At 40.0% G+C, this 20990-nt stretch overlaps 1 protein-coding gene across 1 annotated transcript in view; it reads right to left on the bottom strand.

Moving 5' to 3' along the window:
* nox5 (NADPH oxidase, EF-hand calcium binding domain 5) overlaps positions 1–14643 on the bottom strand; it is a 46980-nt gene extending 32337 nt beyond the window's left edge. Inside the window, exons 1-7 of the mRNA XM_041174902.1 lie at positions 14524–14643; positions 12236–12386; positions 9440–9650; positions 5867–6104; positions 3389–3542; positions 1821–1993; positions 546–728 (exon numbers count right to left, since the gene is read on the bottom strand). Coding sequence (XP_041030836.1) covers positions 546–728; positions 1821–1993; positions 3389–3542; positions 5867–6104; positions 9440–9650; positions 12236–12386; positions 14524–14643 — 1230 coding nt within the window. The remainder of the gene's footprint in view (positions 1–545; positions 729–1820; positions 1994–3388; positions 3543–5866; positions 6105–9439; positions 9651–12235; positions 12387–14523) is intronic.
* Between the last annotated feature and the right edge of the window lie 6347 nt (positions 14644–20990).

Raw genomic sequence — 20990 nt, 5'->3', positions numbered from 1 at the left:
ATGGTGTTTCTACTACAGACAGCCTGCTCCAGATTTATATTAAACTTCTTGCTCCTTCCTCAAATGGAGCAACCGTCTATCATGGAGAGATCCATTTGAAGGCTCTGCCAAAAAAATTGGCCAGTAATGGCAAGTAAGTTAAATACCAGCCAAAAAAATTAATTTTAAGCAACTCTTCCATGTTGACTACAGCAGCAGGAAACAGCAGGCTACATCAATTTATCTTTCTTTCTTCTTTAGTGAGAACCCAAATGTAGCTTCAGGCCCCATATTTCAAAGCACTACCCAGGTTGAAAAGAGTAGTGGGGATGACGTAAATCAAGGCGCATCTGTGGCAAGAAACAGAGTTAACGTTTCAGGTCAAGATGACCTTTCACCAGTGGCTGAGAATTTCCAGCATTTTTTGTTTTTATTTCAGAATTCCAGCATCGCAGTGTTTTGCCATCGAAAATCAAAATGCAATGGTCTCACAATCCATTTGAAGAAAGGGCCTTCTATCTATCTGTCTATCCATCCATTCAATCACACACTGGACTATTAGTTACCTTAGATGGCAGCAAGTTAACCTCCACAACCTGAGTGCCACCAATTCGCGAAACTGTGATTCCGACTATTTTTTCCATAAGGAACAAGAATCCTGAGACCACAAACCACTTCCAGAAGTTGGGACCGTGAAGGACTAACAGAGCCCAGACCCAAATGTAGCTCAAATGGGTCCAATAAAACACCTGGAAGAGAGCGATTTGGGATGGAGTTAGCAACTTTTGAAGTTCAAACAATTGAACACAATTCAGCATCAAGAAGCCTTCAGTCATTTTCAAGGCTATAAGTGCTCATGCAGAAGATGAGTACTGGTTTTTGAATACTGATCAAAACCTGTCAATCACAGTAAATATGTACATGTCATTAGTAGAGGCAGTCATCAAGTGATATCAGACTCCATAAAAATTGTTTCGAGCTCACATTATTCTGCAACATCTTGCAAAAATCTGATACCTCTACAATGCAAGCCTAACATAACTTGCACAACACAATCAGCATTTGCAATAGACAATAATAATTATTTGACACAACTTCTCTGTATTACATATGCAGGTGTACAGTTCTGTGCAGGTTGGATTGACATTAGGAAGAACCAGCCTAGGTTTTTCGCTGTTTATTGTACATAGCTTAAGTTGTTGTCCCACTTATACAATGTTCTTTGGACACTCCCAGGGGCAGCTGGTAGCCACCTAGCTATGCTCGCAACCAGACATGCAGAGAGAGAAAGTGAGTACATCGCCAGCAGGTAAAGTGTCCAATGTCAGCATATAACTTCAGGGACTGAGTAGTTCAATCGAGCAGTATCAGGAGTACAAAGTCTAGACTTAGGGACAAAAGGAGGAAACATTTAGAGACTGCAAACATCTCTTCAGTGTTGGTGTTTTTCTGCCACAACAAATAACTTGCCCTGACTATTACCTTGTAATTCACTGGCAGGTAACAAGTGTGGTCTATAGTAGATCTGTGCTTGACAAGGAGTATTCCAATTAGTTGGTCTCTTTAGCAATTATCTGTTATTGTTTTAGTCCAGCAGGAAGACTTGTTTGTTAGGGCCCCATGATGCCGCTAGTACTCCAAAGTGTGACACAATGAAGGGGTGGGATCAAGGCATCTGAACTTTAATAATAGCCTCAAAGTAATAGAGAAAAATGGATAGTAAGTCAACCAGCACACTCCTTCCTATCTTCTATTGACTTGCTTCAGTGGCCTGACATCAATGACCAAATCATTACACTTGATTATTAAATTCTAAAGAACTTTGATTAGTTTTTTTATACCTCAAAGTGTCCACTCCTACGAACAAATGTGCTTGAACAGATTAACATCAAAATGATCAGAAGCTGCAAAATTACTCCAGTAATGGATGCGGTTCCATAAATCCAACCAATCCCAGGCCTTGTTGTAAAGAGATACTCCCACAGCTGGTAGGTCCCAACGTGAGTCAATTTCACTGCAAAATGAAATAAATCTCAATAAACTTGCTACCTCCTGCAGCAGTCATGGCGAATAGCACGGATGCATTTAAGGGGAAACTAGATAATTACAAGGTGAAAGGAAAGAAGGATATGTTGATAAGGTTGTGTGGGGGGGACTGTGGGAGAGGCTGGTGTTGAGCATTAAAACCAGCATAATTGAGCTGAGGTAGTGTTGGGTTGGCCATGGTTATAGCCTGTAACCTCCTCCACCTTCTGGGATCACTGTGTCCCTCTAATTCTGGCTGGTGAAGCATCCATTACATTGCTTCACTTCTGGTGGCTCTGCCTTCAGCTGCCTAGGTCCAAGATTTGGATTTCCCCTCCTAAGCCTATCCACATCTTTATCTCTGTTTCCTCTTTTAAGAGGCTCCTTAAAATCTAAAGCTTTGACCAAGGTTTCGGTCATCTGCCCTAACTATCTTTGGTGTCAAGTTTTATTTGATAATGCTCCTGTGAAGCATCTTCGGACATTTTATAAGTTAAAGGTGCTATATAACTACAAGTTGTTGTTATGGACAAGATTGGGAATTTGTATTCTCATTCAGAAAGCTACTAGAGACATGTAATTCAGAAAATGAAGTGTGTAACTCTGGTAGAGTAGAAGTTCATCTAAGATTCAAGGATGTCTTTGAAACTTCACTTTGGACCTACTTGGAAATACTGACTGAAGAAAAGTCGATTTCCCTGTCATTGCATCTGCCTCTTTGACAAGTGTAAACGAACTCAAAAGGTATAAATGAAATATTACAGAAGTTCAATTAGTGATACTGTATAAAACTATCATGCCTAGATAACTTGAGTAGAATGGGTCCATCACCTCTGGAGTTTAGAAGAATGAAAAGTGATTTCATTGAAACATGTATGTTTCTGAGAGGGCTTGACAGGGTAGATGCTGAGAAGCTGGAAAACCTAAAAGTAGGGGTATAATCTCAGGATAACTGTATGGTCATTTCAGACAGAGATGAGGTGAAATTTCTTCACTCATAGGGTTGTGAGTCTTTGGAATTGTCTATCCCAGTGAGCATGGACAATTCCACCCTCAATCTTTGAATATATTCAAAACTGAGATCAATAGATTTTTGGACTCCAAGGGAATCAAGGGACAAGGGACAAGAAAGTGGATTTGAGATTGAGGATCAGCTATGATCTTATTGTATGGCGGAGCAGGTTCAAGGTGCTGTTTGGCCTACTCCTGCTCGCATTTCTTATGTTCTTACAATTAAGTCATGCAGACAGTTTAATTGTTTTCTTCAAACAAAAACCTGATCGTCAGGTTTGCTTTCAAAAACTGATCAAAAACACTCTCTTATTTTACAAAGAGGAAGCTTTAATGTGTAAATAATGTTGCCCATCACTTTGTTTAAACTTACCAAAGTTCACGACATGTGCAATAGCATGAATAATACTCAGTCCAAATATAGCAAACCCCACCAGCTGGTGCAAGAGTACATGTTGGTCCAAAGGCAGAACCCGCACCATCCAGGTTGCTCTTAACCAGGTCAGACATCGGCGCAGCATAAGGACCTTTAAGAGGGAAGAGTAATGAAGGTTTGGCTAAAATAATCATAAATTCCTGTAACACAAATAATAAAAGAAACAGTGATCATAACACAAACATTCAGAGGTCCTATTCAAATTAACTTGTTTTTATTAAATGCTTCCACTTGCAGAGTCAACCAGAACTAGGGTCCATAAATATAAGACCACTAATAAATCTAATAGGAAATTCAGGAGAAGCTTCATTACCTAGAGAGTAGAATTTTCTGTCATAAAGAATAGCTGAGGCAACTAGCATAGATGCATTTAAGGAGAAGCTAGATAAATGTACGAGGGAGAAAAGGATAGGATAAGGTGGTGACATTAGATGAAGGATGGGAAGAGGCATTTGTTGGTTGAATAGTCTGTTTCTGTGTTGTGAATACTAAATAATACCATGAGTTCCCATCAGTTTCAACATCAAGTATCCTATTTAGTTAGGGGTTATTATGTTAACAAGATATTATCTTTCTATTTAATTCTGTATCTCCATGGATCTTGAACCACATCCAAAGTGGACAGCCAAATTATCTACTAATGGTTCTCACCAGGTTGCCAACACTGGTATGATTTGACATTCCTCCTAAGTGGATGAGCCTAATTTTTCTTGGCTTCACTTCTTGATGTGCAATGTTTCAACTGGGTTTTTAAAGAAGTAGAACTCTTGTAACCTTGAATACTATACTACTTCAGCCATAGCGCTTCATTCTAATTTTGTTCTTCCTTTTGCCAATGTTCTCAATGTTCTTATCCTAGAGTGATACAGTACCTAATGAGGCCACTTGGCCCATCATGCCAACACCATTTCTTTGAAAGCGCTATCCAAATAATTCCAATCCCCTGCTCTTTCCCTACAGCTTTACACAATTTTCCCCTTCAACTATATATTAAAATCCCTTTTGAAATTTAATATTGAATCTGCTTCCACTATCTTCAGCCAGTGAATTCCAGATCATAATAAATCGTTAAGTAAAATAACTTTGCCTCATTGCACTTCTGGTTCACTTGCCACTTAGCTTATATCTGTGTGTTCTAGTAACCAACCCTTCTGCCACTGGAAACAACTTTTCCTTATTTATTCTATTAAATTTCCTCCACTAATTCAAAATCACGAGGAGCCTGGAGACAGTAGATAGGGAAAAACTGTTCCCAATCGTGGATATCTATTTACCAAATCAGGCAGCAGAAGACATTCTGTGAATCACAACTGTTTTATTGTTAAACTATAGTTCAGAACAAATACCAATTTCCACTCTTCCATTCTGTATCCTCTCCCTGTCCAGAAGCTAACTCCCTACTGGGGAAAAACCCAGCTCCGAAGTAGACTTCAATAAGCATCGTCTGCTCTCAATTCACTCTGAAGTTTGTCCTGGTTTATTCTTAAAGGGACCTGCATTTCTAACATTTTCACCATTGGTCAAAGGGTCGAGAACCCAAGGACTCTGATTTGAGGTGACTGCTAAATGAACATGACAGTGACATAAAGCAAAACTTTTCTTTTTAAGCAGAACGTGTTTAGTGTCTGCAATATACTGCCTAAAAGTGTGATGGAGGCAGATTCAATTGTGGCTTTCAAAAGAAAACCAGATAACTATTTGGAGAGAAAAGATTTGCAGTGCTATGGGGAAAGGGTGGCTGAGTTGAACTAACTGAGTTGCTCTTGTATAGAACCTGGGGCTGAATGACGTCCTTCTGTGCTTAGCCACACTATGATTCTATAAAAACTTTTAATGGTTTCGAACACCTCTATTAAATCTTCCCTTATGTCCTTTAGGTACTGACCAATGCTGGGGAGGTGGGATTACAGAGAGGGGTCCACAGCCTTCTAGTCATCATTCTTCATATGTGAACAAAGACAGTGAGGGTGCAGATTTGACTTTAGGATTTACACATTTATACATTACACATTTTCTCCTGTTTCCATTTCCAGTTTCAGTTGCTTGTTTTACACAAGTCTCAATGATCTCCTGAGACTTGGCAGGTGATTCAACTGTGGGGGCAGGAGGGAGAATAGAGGTGAGCATAAAACCCATCTTCACCTGACAATTTCAGCAGCAATCCATAGAGAGCACTTGGAAACAGGAATCCTGGTTGATTTTCCACTCTATCACCATTACAAGTACAACTACTGTCAAGCTGGTTGTAATTAACTCAACATAGTCTAAGGATTAAATATTGGAGCTACCCTGTTCTGTGTGACTCATATCACACTGGGTTGCACATGAACCTGCCAAACTAGTGTGCAAATCCTTCATAATGTAAATTCACTGTCAAAAGATTTAGTTCCAATGGGAATGTGTATTAGTACTCACCCCAATGAAGGTACAGTTGAAGTTAAGACACTGCCCACAGCCTTTTGCCAACATAACCCACCCACCAAAGCTGGTATGTTTCATGGCAGCAAACGTGAAAAGAAAGATGTTGATGAGGATGTAACAACACATGAAGAGCAGCTTGCGGCTATTATTGTGCCAGTAGGCTCGTGTCAGATACCGTGGGGTCTGTCTCATGTATTTCTCTGTAGTCGGTGGTTTTAGCCAATTGGCAGCACTGTAGGAAGAGAAAAAATGTTACCAAAATAGCTGTTGTCCTTCAGTGGAGTAGGATATGTTAACTCTAGACTTCTCAAGGCCGCTCTCAATAGCACTGCATGTGAACTGATAGGGTGGTCCTGTTCAACCTTTCTAATGTGAGATTAGAACTTCATGACTCAGGGGTAGTCTATGTATAAGACACCCAGTGTATTGCACTTACTGGAGGTGCTTGATTCATTGGCATTCAAGCCGTGCATTTGCACAGAAATTTGCCAAGTTGCTTCCAGAGTTTTAACTTTCAGTTTATTTCAATGCACACGCTTAAAATACTCTCTCTCTTTTTAATTTAGAGGTTAACAATGCAGCGGGAGGCTATTTGGCCCATTGTGTCTGCTGGATCTTTTCTAGTCTTTTCTAGGCCTAACAATCCTACTGCCCCACTTGCCGCATAACATTGTACACCATCTGTTTTCAAACACAAACATGGCCAATATTGAGCTGTATAGAAAGATTCCCAATCTCAGCAAGTGACAGGATGCTTGGAGTACTGTGAACAATTCTGATCTTCATATCATAAAAATAAAGGCACTTGAGAAGGTGCAAAACAGATTTACAAGAATTTACCAGAGCTAAGAGGTTATACCCATCAGGAAAAAATGGACAGACAGGGGCTTCTTTCTCTAGAGAAGGGAAGGCTTACGGAGGGACCAGATAAGGTCTTTAAGATTATAAAACGTTTGACAGGGAAAACATTGTGAAGATTTTTTGCTTGTGAGGGAGATTAAAATTAGAGGCCATAGCTATAAGATAGTCATTAATAAATCCTACAGAGAATTCAGGAGAAACTTCTTTATCCAGAGAGTGGAACTCGCTACTACAAGGAGTAGCTGAGGCAAATGATATAAATACATTTAAGGGGAAGCTAGGAAACAACATGAGGGAGAAAGGAATAGAAGAACATGCTGATACAGTTCAATGAACGAGGGTGGAAGAATGTTCGTGTGGAGCATAAACACCAGCATGGACCAAATGGACTGAATGGCCTAATTTTGTGTTGTGCCTGGGATGTAATTCTATGCAAAAAACATTCACAGATGTAGCCCTCCCACCCTCATAACGAGTCTCCCCCTGCATCAGTATCTGTACACTCATGTACTCTGAGCATGAGGTAGATGTAGACAAATGTAAACAAACCAGCGAAGTTAACTTTGCCAGGGCTGTTTGCAATGTGATTGCGTTTTTACTAAGATCAAAAAAATATGATTTTTCTTTATCCTAATCGGTACTGGCCCAGTCCAGACATTCCACAGCATTCGAACAGCAGCTATTACTTATTATGTGGCAAATACTTCATGTTTGTTCACACTTGGCACATAGAATTTGCTGTTACTTGTTATCTCATGCCTTAGTGAACACAACACATTTGTATCGAATTTCCCCCCCACATTGGTATTTTAATGGAGGTGCTAACACACTTACATCCTCCATTAAAATAGTGGACAAAGAAGTTTAATATGAATGGTTTAATTATTTCCTACTAAAGCTTTAAGAGCTTTACTTCAAAGTCATTAGAGATGACAGGGTATATTTTCCGATTGCCATTACTCCTGCCTGAGCATTTAAATCTCCTTGTGAACGTTTTAACACAGCATCAGTCAGGTAATGTACTCCTACAAATTATGATGAATGATGGTCCTCTCAGTGCATACAGGATCATGCAGTGCTCAAAGCTACAATCCAGAGAGGTATATGGGCAATTGTGTTTATTAGGTGACTTTGCACAAGGCTCCACACCCTCCCAATCTTACACTCAGAGCAGAAACTCCTTTAACTTTCGCCACTGGGCATAGAACTGCTGGTAGCAGATTGGTGACCATTATACACCCTGCCCAAAGCAAATGTAAAAGGACACTGAGCGGGGTATATAACGGTTGGTGGAATTACCATTGCCAGTCTTCTGTTCGGCTTTGAAAGTTAAGGTCTATCCAAGACAGTCAACATGGGGGATCTGTTGACATCAAAGGAACCTGATTCATTGCATTGGCAGCAGAATCATAGCGACATTTTTTTCAGGGAGCCATCTGTCCCTGGAACCTTGGCTTCTTTATACCGTTGAAGCACAGATTGTGGGACATCCATCCATCCAGCTGGCACCACTCCTGTCATGTAAAAGTCTACATGTCTACTTTTTAAAGTATTAGTGTAACATAAGGCGTTACACACATACTATTTAATTTGAATATTAGTCTTTAAATGGCTGCTTCTACAGCTTTGCAATTTCACCTGAACTTAAAGTTTTGAAATAAAAGTCTTGTATTGATTTGACAGTCCAACTATACACAACTCCATAATAACCCCCAGGAGGGCTTCATACACACTTGGATCTCAGGCTCTTTCTGTCATGGACACATAAATATAACTAACTGTTTCAATTGTCAAAGACATCACACATTTGCTTACAATATAGCTCCTCATCGACGCTTAATTAAACAAACCTGTGGCTGAAAGCAATTAAAGAATTTATTGCAAATGTCAAACAAATGCAAGGAGCTTCTGCACAACCTTTGTTCCCACTTGGCTGAGAGTCTTGATGGAGCCAATGGATAATTTTGGTCAAATTGAAGGTGCTGAGAAAATTGAATGAGTTCACTTTGAGCCCAGAGTCTATGCAGGGAGGATTCAGTTTCAACCATTTGTTTGTGTAAAGACAGGGAAACCTCCACTGGGACGGTGCTACAATTGGCCTCAATACGTTTTTCTTGGACAGACCTTATGCTTTTAAAGTGAGGATGTTTATATTATGGGAAGGTCAGATTCCAAGGTTGGTACCCAATCCCTATTCCATAGGGTTGCTAACCCTCCAGAAATTAAAGATTAATTTCCAGGATACTGATGTGAGCAATGCCTGGGAGGAAAATCACTTAATTTTTTTTTTAAATTTACTTTACCCATTTTCTTTGAACAATTTCATTTGTCAGTTATAAAGGAACTGGTGATGGGAGAAAAAGACTGATTGATTGATTGGTGCTTTGAGATGGGAAACATGTAATGAATCCTCCAGGAATACATCCAACCAGACTTGGCAACTCTAATGAACCAGTCATAGGTCAGTTGCTGAACAGGCTGTGCTTCAGGTTAAAGCTTGTCTTCCTTTCCCCAACAATTAACTTACCATCAACCTCAGGAGCACTTGTGTTATTATACCAAATTCCATTTGTTGCATCTTTATCCATCTTTTTAGTTGTTTCATTGAGGCTGAAAGTTTGTTGCCCAAAATATAAGAAATTTGTGCTGTGGTTTGGGACTGGCTAGGAAATTGGACTGAAACCAAATTCATTCTTCTAACAATACCTTATTGTCAGGTTCTCCATTACTTCTGGAAAGTTCTCCAGCTCTTCCTTGAGCTCCTCAAAGGTAATCGCGCCACTGCTGTCTTTGTCAGCAGATTCGAAAAGTGCCATCGTGAGGTCATCAAGCTTCTCCTCTGGTAGTGAGATGGCACTTTCTCGTAAACAGGATTTGAGGACGATGCGTAACTCATCGGGGTCTATGGAGCCACTGCCTATGATTTGATATTGACAGCAAAGTTAAATGAGGGCTGTTTACAGTGGAACGTAGAAGATTACAGGGTAACTTGAGAGAGACGTTTAAAGTTAGAGAGAAACAGACTGTTTCCAGTTGTTGAGGGATCTAGAAGAAGGGGGTCATAGATACAAGATTAAATGTCATCCGTGTGTTCAATTCCCTTAATGGCCTTGCCCCTTCTTATCTTATGTGACCTTCTTCCAGCCCTACAACCCTCCAAGGTCTCTTTGTGCCTCCAATTCTGGCCTCTGCTGCATCCCTGCTCTATTTTGCTCGCCATTGGCAACCGTGCCTTCAGCTGCTGAGGACCTAAGCTCTGCATTTACTTTCCTAAACCTTTCTGAACCTCTACCTCTCCTGTTTTAAGCTGCTTCTTAAAACGTATCTCTTCACTCAAGCTTTTGGTCACCTGTCATAACCTCCCTTATGTGGCTCGGTGTCGAACTTTGTTCAATATCACCTTTGTGAAGTGCCTTGGGGAAATTTTAGTGTGTTAAAGGCGTGATATAAATGCATGTTGTTATTTTAGAAGATTTAGGTTATGGAGCAGGAGGAATGTTTTTATGCATAGGACTATGAGGCTGTGATATGCACTATGGGAGTTTCTGATTGAAGCAGAAATCATGTCAACATTTAAGAAGAGGTGAAATAGGTGGTTGAAGCAAAGGGTTTATAAGGGATATGGGAACAGGTGATGAGGACAACGGTTCATGTAGAGGATAATCACCAGTACAGACTGGTTGGGTTGAACAGCCTGTTTCCATCTTGTAATTAAAGTATGACCAAAAACAAGCTAGTAAATAAAAAATTACAACTCAAATTTATGATGAATTGATTAACCATGAGGGCAGGATTTTATTGTGTTGTATAGAGAATAATGGATAACTAGGAGTCATCACAAAGCAATAATATACATAGAAACAAAGAAACGTAGAAAATAGGAGCAGGAGTAGGCCATTCAGCCCTTCGAGCCTGCTCCGCCATTCATTATGATCATGGCTGATCATCCAACTCAATAGCTTGCTCCCGCTTTCTCCCCATTTCCTTTGATCCCTTTCGCCCCAAGAGCTAACTCCTTCTTGAAAACATACAATGCTTTGGCCTCAATTACTTCCTGTGGTAGCGAATTCCACAGGCTCACCGCTGTCTGGGTGAAGAAATTTCTCCTCATCTCAGTCCTACTTGAGGAGTCAAATGGCTTCAGTAATGTATATGCAGTAATTTAGTGATGATTGGATAGTTACACATACATCAGTGGTTGCCTGGGAATGATTAAAGGGAGTCATTTCACTGAGGGCCTAAAATAGGTCTTACATAGAATGAAGATGTACAATATGAGGTACAAGATAGTGATCCCACAATTCTTCCATTCCAAGCTCTAAGAGTGAAGCTTTCCTCTGTTGAAAATCTAGGCAAATGTTCAAGGTATAGGATATCACCAAGCTCACTAACAGCAGACACAAGGAAGTAAACCAGAGAGTGATGTGTGGTATGAATGCAAAGTGTGGGCTTTAAACGTTTATCAACTGTGGGATGAAGAAATGGCTGAGGGAGATACTGGAGGTGAAATTCAACTTTCCTCATCAGCTGTCCATCAACCAGCTCATCCAATTTTCCTTACTATTGACTTCCATTACCACCCATTTTGCACCTGCCAAAGTTGAATTTAACCCCCAAGATATTACACAATTTTAAGATCCTGTGTTGCAACAGAAGGTGATACAACTAGTTCTGATTTCAGTCAGTGAGGAATTAGGGAAGAGGAGGAGTGCTTTGCTCAAGGTAATAGTTACACCTTGATATCCCTATTCATTGATGGGGTACTAAAATCTTGTTCCTTTCAAAAACATGGATTCTCAATGTCTCCAACATTTCCTACTAACATTTACCAATCTTCCTTTTGATAGCTTCACCCTTATTCCTTTTACAACATTGCAATTCTTTGCCTCACTGTCTGCTCATATCTCAAGTGGAATGTTCACACTTCCTTTCTTACTAAAGCATGGCTCCCAAAGCATTTTGTTCTCCATTAACAAACACAGTTTATTTCCCTCTCAATTACGCTTAAGTTGCCATATAGTTAAAGTCCACCTGATTTGTAAGTGCTGCTCCCATGTCTGAATGGGCTCTAATACCATCTCTCTCGTGCTCCTCGGCAGGATGCAAGAAAAGTCTAGTCATCTGATAGCCAACTCTCCTTTCAGTTCAATGAGTGTCCAACTTCTGTCAACATGTCACAACTGTTAAGTCTTTGTGTGTGTGTGTCTCTCTCTTTCTCTTCCACTGATGTTACTTTCTTTCCCCTCTTGTCCTCCCTGAAGCTCAATTAAGTCATCTACTCTTCCTCAATCCTGATTCTCACTATGTGGAAATCAAGACTAGTTGCACAAAAGTTGTGGTTCCCTGAACTATGGGTCTTGGCTCCTCATTTAAGTCTGTCTATAAAAACAAGAAGATCAGTTATTGATTGCAGTTGATACTGGAATTTCCATTACATTGTACATGCTGCAAAAATCTAATTTGCTTTTTACTGTCAAAAGCAATGAAGGAATGTAATCTTACCATCTACATCATAGACTTGGAAAAGGAATCGTAGTTTGTCTGTTTCACTTCCATGAGTGAGGAGATTCAGGGCCTTCAATAATTCATCCAAGCTTATACTGCCACTCCCATCAGAGTCAAACAGAGTGAAAAATCTTTCTGCAAAGAAGGACTGTGGAAAGGAGACAGAGGGAGCAAATTAGGTCCCCCCAAAAAAGAAAGTTATCAGTGATGCAATATACAAAATATTCCTAGAATTATACAACACAGAAAGAGGCCATTTGGTCCATCATGGCTGTGTTAGCACTTTGGAAGAGCTATCCAATTAATTCCACTTCTTTTTTGCTATATTTCCTACATTATAGCAGTGACTACACTTCAAAAGTACTTCTTTAGCTGTAACATTCTTAGAGATGTCCAGTGGTCACTAAAGGTGCTTTTTAGATGCTGGTCTTTCTTTTCCTTTTGGCTCTCTCCCTGTAGCCCGAAGACAGGCGAGGCCTCAGTTCAATATCTCATTCAAAAGGCAGCACCTCTGACAGTGCAGCATTCCCTCAGTATTGCACTAGGAGTGTCAGCCTGGTTTATAGGCTCAGGCCTCTGAGTGGGAGTTGACAAAGCTACCAACTGAGCCAAGGTTCACATCTAACACTTAGAAATTCTATATACTTTTAAATACCTATTATAGATCAGTTAGCGACAGTAGGTGGGTATGCTCGTCTCTGAATCAGGCAGTTGTGGGTTCAGACGCCTATATGGGCTTAACCAAGTAAATTCTAGCTGTCAATTAAATGCAATACAATATGGCCAGAGGTGCTGTCTTTTGGGTGATGCATTAACCTGTTGGATGCAAAATATCCCATGGTGCTATTTGATGCCGAGGAGACACTGCTCCCAGTTTCCTGGACAACATTCTTCTTCCAACAAGCACTTCCAAGTGAAAAAGAAATTAGCTAGTTATTCACCATTTTTTAAATTTGTGGGATGTTGCTGAGTGTAAATTTCCCCACAGGTCAACCTATTGTGATTCAAAAGTAATCTATTGGTTGTAAAGTGCTTTGGGGTGACCCAATTATATGACAAGGTACTACATAAATTCAAGTTAATTTCTTTATTCAGCTGGATAGAGAGACTAGAGAAGTGGAGTCGTTCTCCTCAGGGCAGAGAAGGTTCAGGTGAGATTGAATAGAGGTGTTCAAAATTATCAAGGCCTTTGCTAGAGTAGATAGGAAGAAACTGTTTTCCCTGCCAGGTAAGTCAGTGCCAGAGCACATGGATTTAAATTAATTGGCAAATGAACCAGGGGGAGGTCAGAAAGATAAACTTATAGAGGGACTTGCTATGATCTGGAATGCACTACCTGGAAGTGTGGTGAAAGCAGATTCAATAGTAACTTTCAAAGGGGAATTGGATAAGTAACTGAAGGTGAAAGAAATTTGCGGGTCTGTGGGGAAGAGCAGGGGATTATTGGGATTAATCGGACTGCTCTTTCAAAGAGCTGGCACAGACACAATGGTCTGAATGACCTCCTTCTGTATGTTTCCATGATTCTTTCTTTATTCTGTCTGCTGGCAATGTCTTTCTAAATGAACATTTGTAAAGAATTTTCCAACTGTTGACTGATGCTTGCAGCAGAACAGTGTAGCATTGGGCAAACTTCATTGTATATTCAAATTCTGATCATAGTGTTAAAAACAAAATAGGTAATTCTACCTGAATAGTTCCCAAAGCACTCAAGATCTCAAAATACACTTAACAATTAATATAACACACAGTTAAGATGAAATCTGTTGCAACTATCAGTGTGAATATTATCTAATGATGAACATAAACATAGCCAGGAAGATTTTCTTTGCTTGTAATTAGTATTTAAAAATGTAAACATTTTTAAAATAAAACACATTTACTGTTTTAATACACAGAGGAAAGTTTTCCCTGCAAAAGGATCGAGAATCAGAGGGCAGTTTTAAAGTGTTTTGCAAAAGAAGCAAATGCGAGGTGAGAAAAACTTATTCACACAGCGAGTAGTTAGGGTTGGAATGCACTGCCTGGATGTGTGGTTGAGGCATTCAAGAGGGCATTGGATGATTATTTAAATAGAAACAATGTGCAGGGTTATGGGGAAAAGGTAGGAGATTGGCACTAAGTTAAAATGCTCAGATGATGGGCTGAATGGCCACCTTCTACACCGTAACATTTCTGTGATTCTGAGCTCCTACGTTAATTTTAACTATAAAAATCTAGAATGCTGAGATTTGAATTGGCAACAATCATAAAATAATCTCCATGTGTTAATAACGTAATCTTGCCTCTTTTACTTTAAGTGCTGTCTTGAATTCTTCCAAACTAATCTCTTTATCCTCACCAGCAATATTTTCAAACTGCTTGGTTACCCATTCCAGCCACTTGGCATCATCATCTACACTCATTGTGCTGTAACAGAAAGAGATGGTTAAAAAAAATGATACAATATTTAGGAAAAGGAAAACTTATAAGGATCAACAACCTTGTCCCTTTTACCAAGGTCAGTCTCATTGTCCTATCCTCACACATTTCTCTAAAACATAAAAAGATTATCTGTTGTACCCATTTATACCATCCACTTCTTTGGTAATTTATTTTACAACCAGGAGGTGAAAATGTTCTCCCTCATTTGGTTCCTTAATCCTAATGCATCCCCTAGAGTTTGAACCTTTTGTCATTGTGAACAATTTGAAAAGATTAATCTTGTTGCAGATGTTATTCTGTATCGAATCACTAGGGAGGTAATTTTTTGTAATACTGCATGCAGTTTTAAACCTCAAACCTTCGAAAGAACATTGATGCATTTGGCGGGGTTCAGAGCTGAAAGGGGAATTTCAGCATATGGGGTTCTTAGGTAAAGCCTTCACCCGCAACATTAATTAATCTTCTCTCTTCAAATGCTGAAAGGTTAGTTATATATTTCCAGCACTTCCTGGATCAAACTAATTTAAAAAGTTATGAAGAGTGACTTGCAAAACTGAACTTGGTTTCATTTAGGAAAAGATTGAGATGGGGTCCAATTTTTTAAAATGGTGAGATGCAAGGATATTATATTTCTATTGGTGGATCAACCGAAGACAAAAGATCCTGATCATAAGATAAGCAGTGTATACATAAAAGTTGAGATTTAAAAAAAGATGCTTATTTACTGTATTTAGATTGCAGGTGTTTTGCCACAACTGGTGATCTATGTTAACTTGATCACAGCATTAAAAAGATATGGGTAATTATTTATAGAAGGTAGTGTGCAGATAGAGGGATTGGGGAGGAAGCAAGATTATTGGTTGATGTAAAACCAACTTCATAAAGAGGTCTAAATTCAGTGCAGAAAAGAAGGGCCCAATATTCTCCTGAGTTCAAATGTCCATGATTCCATATAATAGCAGGCTTGAGGACAAAGATGGAAGATTAACAAGCTTGAAGCAAAATGGATGAATATCGCTTTCAATGAGCAGGCACAGGTACAGCAGGACAGGACGATAGGCATCCTTCTGTGCTTTATCATTCTATGTGGAACAGACTTGCAATCAAAGCAGTTGGTGTGTTGAGCAAATCATCTGGAATGGATCTACACAAATATTGATAAAGGTAGGAATGGAAGATAAAATATAAACATAGAGAAAAGCAAACCTACATGAAAAGCGTTGGCTCCTTTCGTATGGAAACTATGGGAATATCGTGCCCTGGAAGATGACCAGTTAAAGGTAAATATGGTAGATTTGAAACTTGGATTGTTACTCTGAAGATTATTTTGGAGGTTGGGGAATAGTGATGAAGCTGTATAGTTGCCAACTCTGATTGGGTGTATTCCTGGTGTTTTCATCACATGAATTTCTAGCCAAGCAGCCCACCTCCACCCTCCCACCATTGGTTGCTCAATTGTTCTGTATTTGACTGTGTCCGTATGATAACTGATCTATGCTCACTGTGCTTGATTGGTTAAGCCAGGAGGTAAGCAAACAGAGCAGTTAGAAGCTACCAGAAGCTGAGCTGTAAGCATGAGCGCAGACATTTTGTGAATCTGTTGCACAGTTAGAAACTAGTGTCATCTCTGCATTGCTCTGAGATGTATAAAATATACAACACCTGACATATCCATCATCCCACACCAATTAGAAAGCAAATAGTCAGTCAAACTGTCCTTCCTCCTCTTATCTCCAATATTGTTACCACAAATAAATTTCCAATATTTTTAGCACAAATAAATTTCCATGATTCCAAAAAATGTGTTTTACCAAATTTTATTGTATGAAAAATGTGCCTCATTAAAGGACTCTGGAGGATGATTCCTCAGTTGTAATTTCCAATATCATAAACTCACTTTCTTAGTGTAGCTTCAGGATTGCACTGGAAGAAACAAAGATAAAAAGCCTTCCTGTTATGTTTATAATGTCGCTGATGCATTAAAACAAGAGGAAATCTTCTTCCTCGATGGACTTTGTTCAATTATCTTACCCAAGTTTACTTAATGAGAATTATTTTTAATGTGCATAATTTGTAACACTGCTGTCACCTACTATTGTAGACCAGTTGCTAGTTTAAGGCTAATTTACAAAAGATTTGTGAGGTTGCATTGTAATTATGCGAATATATGCAAATTAGAACAGCACTTTTTTTTTAGGGCCATCTATCATGGCAAGGTTTCAACTTGCCTGCAACTCACATGCATTGCCAATGGATGAAGTATTACAGTGGCACTTTCTCCTCATTTTCGGACTCTCATGGCTGTGCTATCCCCAGTTTTACCAAATCCTTCATGACAAAGGATTTATTCTAAGTACCTTGCCAAAAGCTGCTTTAGAGATGGAGGTGCTCCAGTTAGGTTGCATACAGTGACACCACAATCCCCAGCCAGAATGGAGATGACAGAGTAATTGCCCCATCAATCACCCCTGGAGTAAGTGATTAGCATTGACTCGTATAGTGTAACTATCCTCCACTTACTGCATTTTTGCTGGAAAAATCACCCTACTTTTATTGGGAGATGTTGCTGTAGCTTCAGGCAGGAGGTCTGTTTGCTACAGAGCCTTTTGTAAGTGAAGAAGACTCATACGGACTCAAAATGTTTCTCCCTCTCCACAAGTGCTGCTAGACCTGTTGAGTTTTTCCAGCATTTTCTGTTTTTATTTCAAATTTCCTGCATCCGCAGTATTTCATATTTACTTTTGCAAATAGACTCTGTTTGATTTAAAATACCTAAAAAAATGCGATGCAAGTCAATTTATCCCCCTTATCTTTGTACAGAATTCTTAACATAAATGCTTAAATTACAGCCTTTCCATTGCCACTCTCTTTAGTGTGCCTTTATCTCTTCATTTGATAAGCTTGCAATTTATGATGGTAATTCTTAGGTCAGTGTCATTCTAATTCCTTGTTCTGTCTTTTGGGAAGCTTTCATCCATAAGATCAACCAAATTTAACTTTCACCCAGTGTTACCACACAGATTCTTGACACGTTCATATTGAATTCCTCCACAGAGTTTTTGTAAAGGACTGTTAATCCATTCCAAAAATAAAACATAAAGAACAGAAAAAAACCTAGTACAAGTTTAGGATTCATTACAAGAGTTGTGCCAACCAGCGACTACATCCAATGTTTCTGAGCAATGTTAGACAAGAGTGGGTGAGATGTATCCTAGTATTCAATAATCAATCTAGTGTCTTTTAAAAGCTCAGCTACCTTAAACAGATGACCAAAGGATTGAAGAAAAAAGTGACATAAAAAAATGATTGAATTATCAAATCAAACCATTGCGGAATGCTGATAATATAAATTAATTTATCTTGCTCCTTTGCAGGTCCAGGATGGATGCAGCCCAGGCAACTGGGAATGTGTCACTCTGGCTGCTTGCCTCTCTTCTGTGGTCTTGCTCATGCTGTGTGGTCCTGGAGAGGAAGCACATGCTGCCTTCTGTGAGCAGTGAGCACCACAGGGACTGAAGGATCTTGTGGAGACCAGATATATTATCATTTAAACTGATACGTTTCCTTTTGTTTTATCCAAAGTTATGAAAGAAAATGAGATCTGAGAAACTTTCCACCTCAGTGATGTCCTATAATCGCCCATTGGTCAAATGTGACATGAAGGCTCCTTCTTTCTAGCCCATAAGCTGCCAGGTAGCTCCTCTCATCATTATGTCACAGTGTGTAATTCTGGCTCATGGATTTAGACCAGCTAAGGAAGAAGAGGAAGAGGGAAAAACGCAGGAAGAGAATAAAATGGAGCAGAAGATGGGGCTTTTTCATAAATGGAGATGGGGAAATTTTCATTTTCCCAGGCGTCTGAAAGAGCGTACATCCCGCCTGTTACAGAATGATATTGATGGAGTGAAAATTCGGCGATCCTGTAACAGTGGTGGTCTGCTCCTTCTCACTGTTGTCCAAACAGTGATGCCAAGAAATTTATGCTGAAGTCTCGAAAATTCTGTGTACAGCAAGCTTGGCCCTTTTTTTATGTGCAAGTCATCAGATTGGGGGAAAGAAAACTCTATGGCCTGAATTTTACGTTCGTCGGTCGGTCATGTGGGCAGCCGATTGCCGCTGGCGAAACGGGCCGCGCCGCCATTCCCGTGGAGAACGGGAAAATAGTCACGGGGGTGGGTGGCCTCAGACTGCCGGTTCCAATGGGGAGCCGGCTGCCTGTTTAAAGGATGGCCAGGCAGCCTGCTCGAAGCAGTGCACCATGGCCACTCAGAGATCAAGAAATGTTGGGTGGAGGGCAGAAGAGGAGGTGGAGGAAGAGGTGGGGGGAGGGCAGGCTGCAGGAGAGGCCAGCGGGGAGGGGGTGGGGGTGGGGGTGGGGGGGCTGGTGGGGGCACTGTGCCACCAGATTTTCGGATGCATGCCTTGCTGTCCTCCTGGAAGAGGTGGGAAACCGACGCAAAAAAGGAGTAAAATCTGCCAAATAGCCTTTTCCCCATCTCCAATATTTTTATCATTAAGAAACAAAATTGTTCAAAGAAAATGAAAACCAAAAATTCCCCAATGATTTTCCCTGCAGGACCTGCTCCCAGGAGCGTATTGAGTTGGAGATCAATGTTCAAATCCTGGAGAATCCAGGTCAGTCCTGAAGGGTTGGCAACCTCACTCCTAAGCCAGTTTTAAAGCATAATGCTTTATATCACTCATTGATGCAAACATGCTGGGGAAATGTCCTTGTTCTGTGTACCCTGGATGGTGGCAGCTGTGAGATACATTACTCTAACTCTGAAACAGAGCCCCTGGCACTGACTTAGCTCATTTTCTTTGCTATTTCTTATTCTGGTCCCTGTCCATCATTTATTTAATCTAATCTTTCCTGGCGGCAGAACTTGTGTCAAAACAATTCTAAGCTCTGCAATATTCCAACCACTCACCACACCCTGTGATATGTACGTGACAGCTACAATGAAAATTCAGATAAAGGGAAACAATTAATGTCAACTTAAATTTGTTTCACACTTAGGTCAGGTTTGTTTGGCTGCAGTTATTTCATAATTATAGCCTCTATAGTCACTCACACTTTGTTTATTTGACACTAATCCCCTCTGACTCCAGAGACTTTAAGCCTTGAGCTAAGTAGCACAGGAGGCTGCAGCCCTCTTAAAATATCTTTAATAACAACACCAAAATGAGCTGCGTTGCTCTCAAGCTTATCCTCTGCAGAGAAGGGCTTACAGCATGGAACAGTCACTAACTCATCCATTTTAAATGCAGAGTAGTTTGGATTGAAAGCAAGAGAAAGCAAACACCTGGCACACCAGCAACATGTAGCTTATACATTGGACAGTGTGAAATGCTGCTTTCATTCACACAAATGAAAATCATTCAATCCAATAAGAACTGAGAGGATATTCTTATCAGGAAAGATTGAACAAGCTGGGACTCTTCCTTCTGGAAAAGATTTGAGAGATGGCATTATGGAGGTTTCTAATATTATGGTACACATGAAGAAGAGGTTTCCACTAATGATCGAGATCAAAACTAGAGGCCATCAATATAGGTTCAATCACTAATAAGTCTACTTGGGAATTCAGGAGAAACTTCTTTACAAGAGTGGTGACAATGTGGAATTCACTCCCACAAGGAGCAGTAGATTGTTGAGGGTAATGGCCCAGATGCAGTTAAAGGCAAGCTAAACATAGGAGTGAGATGGAATAGAAGGATGCGGGGTGGATAAAAAATGGTGGAAGGAGGCTTGAAGGGGCATTAACATTGCCATAGATCTACTGAACCAATTGGTCTGTTTTGGTGTTGTAAATACTTTGTAATACATTGTCAAATTAATTCATTCTGTGTGGGAATCCATGAGATTTAGAAGCCCAGCTTGTTTCTTCCTTTATTTTTATCGGCTTTCTGCTATGCTACCACCCTTTCCATTTTCGGGGATGTGTTGTGACTGGATTCTTGCCTCTGCCTCTGGACTATCAAGAAATTGCAGGCTCGCTGCCACTGAAATCAATCTGCACTCTGCATCTACTGACAATGCATAATAGAGCACATTTAACATAGAAGGAGAGTCAAGGCATTTCACACAGGTGTAATCATAAACTGGACATTAATCCAAGAAAGGAGATATTGAGATGGGTGATGAAAAGAAATGGGTTTAAAATACGATGTGAAAAGAGGAGAAAAATGGACTGATTTAGGCCCGAATATTTGAAATGATGGAAGGGCTTTATGCCTTTACCAAAATGGCACCAAAGCCTGACTCTGGAAGTCCCACCCCTGAGCCCGAACCCACCATTTTTGCTGGTGGGGGAGAAGGGGGGAG

This window comes from Carcharodon carcharias, chromosome 26 (assembly GCF_017639515.1).
Source record: "Carcharodon carcharias isolate sCarCar2 chromosome 26, sCarCar2.pri, whole genome shotgun sequence".
Taxonomy (NCBI): domain Eukaryota; kingdom Metazoa; phylum Chordata; class Chondrichthyes; order Lamniformes; family Lamnidae; genus Carcharodon; species Carcharodon carcharias.
This window is presented reverse-complemented; position numbering and strand designations above follow the sequence as displayed.